The sequence below is a fragment of the Heterodontus francisci genome, chromosome 49 (assembly GCF_036365525.1).
Source record: "Heterodontus francisci isolate sHetFra1 chromosome 49, sHetFra1.hap1, whole genome shotgun sequence".
NCBI lineage: Eukaryota > Metazoa > Chordata > Chondrichthyes > Heterodontiformes > Heterodontidae > Heterodontus > Heterodontus francisci.
In genome coordinates, this window is record NC_090419.1 from 8158398 (window position 1) to 8166844 (window position 8447).

The window sequence follows — 8447 nt, forward strand, 5'->3', positions numbered from 1 at the left end:
ACTCTGTATCTAACCCCCGTGCTGTACCTGTCCTGGGAGTGTTTGATGGGGACAGTGTAGAGGGAGCTTTACTCTGTATCTAACCCCCGTGCTGTACCTGTCCTGGGAGTGTTTGATGGGGACAGTGTAGAGGGAGCTTTACTCTGTATCTAACCCCCGTGCTGTACCTGTCCTGGGAGTGTTTGATGGGGACAGTGTAGAGGGAGCTTTACTCTGTATCTAACCCCCGTGCTGTACCTGTCCTGGGGAGTGTTTGATGGGGGACAGTGTAGAGGGAGCTTTACTCTGTATCTAACCCCTGTACTGTACCTGTCCTGGGAGTGTTTGTCACTGACAGCTGATGCTAAAAGTGTGCACTACACAAGAAAAATAGCGAGAATAAGTGAAAATGAACAGTCAAGCCAGGCAGCTGGATGCCAGCCCTGGGTCCAGCTGCCTGCCTCGAGTCACCCAGCACCTGTTGGTTAGGCTGGTACCAGTGTTTGCTGTGGAATGAGACAGGCCGCAGACATACAGGAACTTTCGTGCTGCTTCAACCATTAACTTTAAAATAGTTTTTTTTTTAATTCCCAACAATCGGGAACGAGAAAATTGTTATCCAAACTGACCCATGATAAAAAATAAACTGCCGGGGCATTTTCAAGCCAAGTCCCCATGTTTGAAGAGACATTACCTGCTGCGCGGGGATAGGGGATAGAGTCCCTGCTTCTGCTGTGGAATCAAGCGCTTTCAACACCAGGCACAGGAGAGCTGCAGAGGGCAGCCGTCAGGAGTACCCCAGGCTCGACAGATCACACCCTGAGATACTGGACCCCTGGTTCAGGAGATCCCGGGTGTACCTGGAGCCCGATGTCAGGAGATCCCGGGTGAACCTGGACCCCGATGTCAGGAGATCCCGGGTGTACCTGGACCCCTGGTTCAGGAGATCCCGGGTGTACCTGGAGCCCGATGTCAGGAGATCCCGGGTGAACCTGGACCCCGATGTCAGGAGATCCCGGGTGTACCTGGACCCCTGGTTCAGGAGATCCCGGGTGTACCTGGACCCCGATGTCAGGAGATCCCGGGTGAACCTGGACCCCGATGTCAGGAGATCCCGGATGTACCTGGAGCCCGATGTCAGGAGATCCCGGGTGTACCTGGACCCCTGGTTCAGGAGATCCCAGGTGTACCTGGAGCCCGATGTCAGGAGATCCCGGGTGTACCTGGACCCCTGGTTCAGGAGATCCCGGGTGTACCTGGACCCCTGGTTCAGGAGATCCCGGGTGTACCTGGAGCCCGATGTCAGGAGATCCCGGGTGTACCTGGACCCCGATGTCAGGAGATCCCGGGTGTACCTGGACCCCTGGTTCAGGAGATCCCGGGTGTACCTGGACCCCTGGTTCAGGAGATCCCGGGTGTACCTGGACCCCTGGTTCAGGAGATCCCGGGTGTACCTGGACCCCTGGTTCAGGAGATCCCGGGTGTACCTGGACCCCTGGTTCAGGAGATCCCGGGTGTACCTGGAGCCCGATGTCAGGAGATCCCGGGTGTACCTGGACCCCGATGTCAGGAGATCCCGGGTGTACCTGGAGCCCGATGTCAGGAGATCCCGGGTGTACCTGGACCCCTGGTTCAGGAGATCCCGGGTGTACCTGGAGCCCGATGTCAGGAGATCCCGGGTGTACCTGGACCCCTGGTTCAGGAGATCCCGGGTGTACCTGGAGCCCGATGTCAGGAGATCCCGGGTGTACCTGGACCCCGATGTCAGGAGATCCCGGGTGTACCTGGACCCCTGGTTCAGGAGATCCCGGGTGTACCTGGAGCCCGATGTCAGGAGATCCCGGGTGTACCTGGACCCCTGGTTCAGGAGATCCCGGGTGTACCTGGACCCCTGGTTCAGGAGATCCCGGGTGTACCTGGACCCCTGGTTCAGGAGATCCCGGGTGTACCTGGACCCCTGGTTCAGGAGATCCCGGGTGTACCTGGAACCCGATTTCAGGAGATCCCGGGTGTACCTGGACCCCGATTTCAGGAGATCCCGGGTGTGCCTGGACCCCGATTTCAGGAGATCCCGGGTGTGCCTGGACCCCGATTTCAGGAGATCCCGGGTGTGCCTGGAGCCCGATGTCAGGAGATCCCGGGTGTACCTGGACCTGCCAGCCAGTCGATATGCAGGATGACGGGGCATTCCATTTAAGGAAACGCCAGGGCCTAAAGCAAATCCCCAGGCAGGAATTCAGTGAGCCAGAAACTGGCCACAACCACAGGCCGAGTCTCAAAGCCCAGCACACGTGGCCCCAGCGAGCACAATCCCAGGGCTGAAACACAGCAGTGGTTTAAGAGATCCCCCACCCCACCCCCCCGGCCCCCAGCCACCAACGCCTTCACCCTTCCCACCATATCTCCAGCTACAGGCTAAGAGTTCCCACCCCGTCAAGGTACCTTCCGTCGGACAGCTCGGAGGCTGGGTTTCCTCGCGAAAGGATGGCTGCGTCTTTGCCAAATCAAGGAAAATTTAAAGAAATAATTATATATAAAGGCGCTCCTGAAACCGCCTTCAGGGGCAGCGGTTTGACACGCACGCTGACGTCCGGTCCCCACGTCCATCGTCACTGATCAGAAAATTTACACGTGTGAGGTTCTGAGGCGGAAACATTTCTCAAGCGAAAGAAAATATTCTCCGGGTGAGGCTGCGCCGTACGTCGAGAGCAGTCCCCCCCACTGCGCCCCTGCCGAGGAGAGGAGGAGGCGGCAGCGGTGATGAGGCCGGCGGGTCACGGTCTTACGAAGGCATGAGCCGCGACGTGGTCAGCACAAAGGGGTTGACGTCCTCGGCCTGCACGGCCCGGTGCAGCGAGGGCTCGGAGGCACTCCGCTCGATCTTTGGGAGGGCGTGCTGTAGCATCTCGATGGAAGCCAGTATCTGCAGGGTTGGAGGAATTAGGAGGCACTCAAACACGCAGGACGGAAACAAACAAAAAAAAAAGAGAAGCGTCCCCTTTTAAACATTTACGTTAAACTCGCGCACGACCCTGGTTCAGTCTGCCCTAAGCTCTATTAAAATGCTTTGATTTATTGTCTATAGCTAAACAGCAAAACTCATGGCAATCTGGCAACAGCAGAAGCAGAACTGACAGCAGGAGAGGTGCTTTTGCCCAGCACAGGCTGAGGAGCCAGGAATTGCTACAGTGCCACCACTGGCGGGAGGGTGTAATTACAGCGTGACGTGTTTACATAGGCGCTGCCCATTATAAAGGTGGTGTGGCAGAAATCCCACACGCCGAATTGAAAACATTAATTACGTCGTTTGGAACTTTGTCCGAGACGTTTTACTGGACATTATTACAAATAACTTTTAAACAGCAGCTAGGATGGCCACACACAATTTGCATATGAGGCGCCAAAGGCCGGCTGGGAGTCAGAGGTGATTGCCCAGTCTAACCAGAACAATGGGGGTGCTCTTTGATTCAATTACCGAGAATGGTTTTGTCAATGTTGGTCGTCAAAAGCCATCGACACCCATTGACTTTGCAAGAGCCAACAGCCCGCCACCGACCCCATCCCACCCCATGTGTGTATGAACAGCCTTGAATTTCAAACGACCTCCCAGAAGGTGCTGTTTCAAACAAAGAGGTGGCCACATGACGTGACCACCTGTGTAACTCTGAGAGTTTGTGAATTGTGCCGGAGAAAGGTGACAGTAACTGAACTCCAATAGGAAGCACCTCCCTCTCTCGCCCTCTCCAGCAAAGTCCCAGGGGAGCCTTGGCTGCAGCTATCCCTAAAATCTGCAGATCCTCACGGTCAGCAAAAGAAGATGGATAAAGCCTCTCTTCAGCCTTCCAGAACCAGAGAAGCAAGCCCGAATTGTGCACGTGGCCCAGCGAGGACTTCAAGAGTTCAATTTCAACTAAGGACCACCGGGACTACACTTCTATATATAAATTTCATTGTTATGAAGGACTCTACTCTAACCTCCCAACTCTGTGTTTTCCCCTCTGTATCTATTTGTGTGTGAGAGTGCGTGCCTCTCATATGAATGGGAGCATGGATGCGCTGCGTATTTCAGTAATTTTAACCGGTTTAGAGTGATAAGGTTAATAAATTTACATCTTTCTTGTTTAAACTCAAGAAAACCTGTCTGACTGGTTCATTTACAATTATATATTACAGCAGCAGGAGGAAATGCTCACTGAGGTGGTAAGTTAAATCACTGTGTTTAAAATATAAACCCTGTTGGGGTCGAATCAGAGGAGGAGAAAAAGGGGAGCCTCAGACCCCTTCCTCACCTGGTCACAACAGTGGACATCGGGCTTTATAATGGCAGTGCCCACAGATGTAAGACTTTTAATGTCAAATATGGATATTTACCCCCTGCTTTCCTGATGGTGTACAGGCTCTGCGGGTGCTGCCCTGATCGTATAGCTGATGTGAACCTGCTTTGAGGCGACTGGCTTAAACCGGTGCCCATCATAAAATGCCTGCCCAGGTGGGTAGCAGCTGAGCCTGACCTGGTCCTCACCCGACGTACACCAACCTACTCAAATTACGTCGAGGCCGCGGCGCAGAAACAGGCCATTCGGCCCAACCGCTCCGTGCTGGCATTTATGCTCTGCCCGAGCCTCCCACCCCTCCTATTCCACCTCACCCTGTGAGCGTAACAGCAGAAACTGCGAGGGACGCACGCTCGCCATCGCCCGACGGGTGGCGTCGGCACCGTCAAGAGGACGGGCCTTCGATCCCTGAACCAACGGCAGCTGCTCGGTGTGGGAACCCCCGACGTGGGAGGAGGGGAGGGATCTTTCTGCTCGGTGTGGGGCATATGAATTAGGAGCAGTGTCGGCCATTCGGCCCCTCGAGCCTCCCCACTGCGCAACGCGCGGCCATGTAGACTCCTAAATGCGCGTGAATGAGTCGGGCAAGCATTTACCTGTATAAACAGGGGGCGCTCATCCCGTTTCACTTTTATACAGTCCACAATCAGCCGCTTCATCGCCTTCGGACAGTTGCGGTACACCTTGCTGAGGTCAGGGGTCAGGTACCCACGGCCAACCATGAAGATAATCTGCAAGAGAGGGACTGAGTTTATGCCCCCACTCAACTCTCAGTCCTGCCACTGGCAACCTTTTAGCACCCTCCCCGTTGTCAAGGGCACAGAGGCTCCACTAACTGTGGGCTCTTGCGCCAGGCACCCGGTCCGTCACTGACACCCTCCCCGGTTTCTGGTCCGTCACCTACTCTCCTCCCCAGGATCCTGGCCCATCACTGACTCCTCCTTGGTTCCTGGTCCGTCACCCGCTCTGCTCCCCGGGCATCTGGCCTTTCACGAACGCTCTTCCTGTCATGGATTCCCTTCCCCAGGTTCCTGATCAATCACTGACTCCCTCCACTGGCTCAGGGAGCAGCCCTCTCGCCTCGGAGTCAGAAGACTGTGGATTCCAGTCCCCACTTAACAGACTCAAGCCCCATAATCCAGGCCGACACGCCCCGTGCCAGTAGTGAGGGAGCGCGGCACTGTCGGAGGGTCAGTACTGAGGGAGCGCCGCACTGTCGGAGGGTCAGTACTGAGGGAGAGCCGCACTGTCGGAGGGTCAGTACTGAGGGAGAGCCGCACTGTCGGAGGGTCAGTACTGAGGGAGCGCCGCGCTGTCGGAGGGTCAGTACTGAGGGAGCGCCGCGCTGTCGGAGGGTCAGTACTGAGGGAGCGCCGCCCTGTCGGAGGGTCAGTACTGAGGGAGCGCCGCGCTGTCGGAGGGTCAGTACTGAGGGAGCGCCGCGCTGTCGGAGGGTCAGTACTGAGGGAGCGCCGCACTGTCAGTCAGTACTGAGGGAGCTCCGCGCTGTCGGAGGGTCAGTACTGAGGGAGCGCCGCACTGTCGGAGGGTCAGTACTGAGGGAGCTCCGCGCTGTCGGAGCGTCAGTACTGAGGGAGCTCCGCGCTGTCGGAGGGTCAGTACTGAGGGAGTGCCGCACTGTCGGAGGGTCAGTACTGAGGGAGCGCCACACTGTCGGAGGGTCAGTACTGAGGGAGTTCCGCACTGTCGGAGGGTCAGTACTGAGGGAGCGCCGCACTGTCGGAGGGTCAGTACTGAGGGAGTGCCGCACTGTCGGAGGGTCAGTGCTGAGGGAGCGCCGCACTGTCGGAGGGTCAGTACTGAGGGAGCTCCGCACTGTCGGAGGGTCAGGACTGAGGGAGCGCCGCACTGTCGGAGGGTCAGTATTGAGGGAGCGCCGCACTGTTGGAGGGTCAGCACGGAGGGAGCGCCGCACTGTCGGAGGGTCAGCACGGAGGGAGCGCCGCACTGTCGGAGGGTCAGTACTGAGGGAGCGACGCACTGTCGGAGGGTCAGCACTGAGGGAGCGATGCACTGTCGGAGGGACAGCACTGAGGGAGCGCCACACTGTCGGAGGGTCAGTACTGAGGGAGTGCCGCACTGTCGGAGAGTCAGTACTGAGGGAGCGCCGCACTGTCGGAGGGTCAGTACTGAGGGAGCGCCGCACTGTCGGAGGGTCAGTACTGAGGGAGCGCCGCACTGTCGGAGGGTCAGTACTGAGGGACTGCCGCACTGTCGGTCAGTACTGAGGGAGCTCCGCGCTGTCGGAGGGTCAGTACTGAGGGAGCGCCGCTCTGTCGGAGGGTCAGTACTGAGGGAGCGCCGCACTGTCGGAGGGTCAGTACTGAGGGAGCGCCGCACTGTCGGAGGGTCAGTACTGAGGGAGCGCCGCACTGTCGGAGGGTCAGCACTGAGGGAGCGCTGCACTGTCGGAGGGTCAGCACTGAGGGAGCGCCGCACTGTCGGAGGGTCAGCACTGAGGGAGCGCCGCACTGTCGGAGGGTCAGCACTGAGGGAGCGACGCACTGTCGGAGGGTCAGCACTGAGGGAGCGATGCACTGTCGGAGGGACAGCACTGAGGGAGCACCACACCGTCGGAGGGTCAGTACTGAGGGAGCGCCGCACTGTCGGAGGGTCAGTACTGAGGGAGCGCCGCACTGTCGGAGGGTCAGTACTGAGGGAGCGCCGCACTGTCGGAGGGTCAGTACTGAGGGAGAACTGCACTGTCGGAGGGTCAGTACTGAGGGAGCGCCGCACTGTCGGAGGGTCAGTACCAGGGGAGCGCCGCACTGTCGGAGGGTCAGTACTGAGGGAGCTGCGCGCTGTCGGCGGGTCAGTACTGAGGGAGCGCCACACTGTCGGAGGGTCAGTACTGAGGGAGCGCCGCACTGTCGGAGGGTCAGTACCGAGGGAGCGCCGCTCTGTCGGAGGGTCAGTACTGAGGGAGCTCCGCGCTGTCGGAGGGTCAGTACTGAGGGACTGCCGTACTGTCGGTCAGTACTGAGGGAGCTCCGCGCTGTCGGAGGGTCAGTACTGAGGGAGTGCCGCACTGTCGGTCAGTATTGAGGGAGCTCCGCACTGTCGGAGGGTCAGTACTGAGGGAGCTCCGCGCTGTCGGAGGGTCAGTACTGAGGGAGCGCCGCACTGTCGCAGGGTCAGTACTGAGGGAGTGCCGCACTGTCGCAGGGTCAGTACTGAGGGAGTGCCGCACTGTCGGAGGGTCAGTACTGAGGGAGCGCCACACTGTCGGAGGGTCAGTACTGAGGGACTGCCGCACTGTCGGTCAGTACTGAGGGAGCTCCGCGCTGTCGGAGGGTCAGTACTGAGGGAGCTCCGCGCTGTCGGAGGGTCAGTACTGAGGGAGTGCCGCACTGTCGGAGGGTCAGTACTGAGGGAGCGCCACACTGTCGGAGGGTCAGTACTGAGGGAGTTCCGCACTGTTGGAGGGTCAGTACTGAGGGAGCGCCGCACCGTCGGAGGGTCAGTACTGAGGGAGTGCCGCACTGTCGGAGGGTCAGTACTGAGGGAGCACCGCACTGTCGGAGGGTCAGTACTGAGGGAGCACCGCGCTGTCGGAGGGTCAGTACTGAGGGAGCGCCGCACTGTCGGAGGGTCAGTACTGAGGGAGCTCCGCGCTGTCGGAGGGTCAGTACTGAGGGAGTGCCACACTGTCGCAGGGTCAGTACTGAGGGAGCTCCGCGCTGTCGGAGGGTCAGTACTGAGGGAGCGCCGCGCTGTCGGAGGGTCAGTACTGAGGGAGCGCCGCACTGTCGGAGGGTCAGTACTGAGGGAGCGCCGCACTGTCGGAGGGTCAGTACGGAGGGAGCGCCGCACTGTCGGAGGGTCAGTACGGAGGGAGCGCCGCACTGTCGGAGGGTCAGTACTGAGGGAGTGCCACACTGTCGCAGGGTCAGTACTGAGGGAGTGCTGCAATGTCAGAGGCACTGTCTTTCGGATGAGTTGTTAAACTGAGGCCACCGTCTGCCCTCTCAGGTGGGTGTAAAAGATCCCACGGCCACGAGGGAAAGGGGGGGGGTTGGCAATACTTACCCCTCAATCAACGTGACTGAAAAACAGATGACCACAATGCTGTTTGCGGGATCTTGCTGTGTGTAAGATTGACTGCCATGTTTA

At 58.7% G+C, this 8447-nt stretch overlaps 1 protein-coding gene across 2 annotated transcripts in view; it reads right to left on the reverse strand.

Annotated features, from left to right (window-relative positions):
* Positions 1–2010: 2010 nt before the first annotated feature.
* The window catches only part of LOC137358321 (RAF proto-oncogene serine/threonine-protein kinase-like), a 29862-nt gene continuing 23425 nt past the window's right edge, over positions 2011–8447 (reverse strand). The window contains exons 9-10 of one of the 2 annotated variants that reach the window (XM_068024265.1): positions 4910–5044; positions 2011–2902 (exon numbers count right to left, since the gene is read on the reverse strand). In XM_068024265.1, the coding sequence (XP_067880366.1) occupies positions 2762–2902; positions 4910–5044 (276 nt within the window). In that variant the 3' untranslated portion in view covers positions 2011–2761. The remainder of the gene's footprint in view (positions 2903–4909; positions 5045–8447) is intronic. The other variant, XM_068024264.1, reaches the window with a different exon arrangement.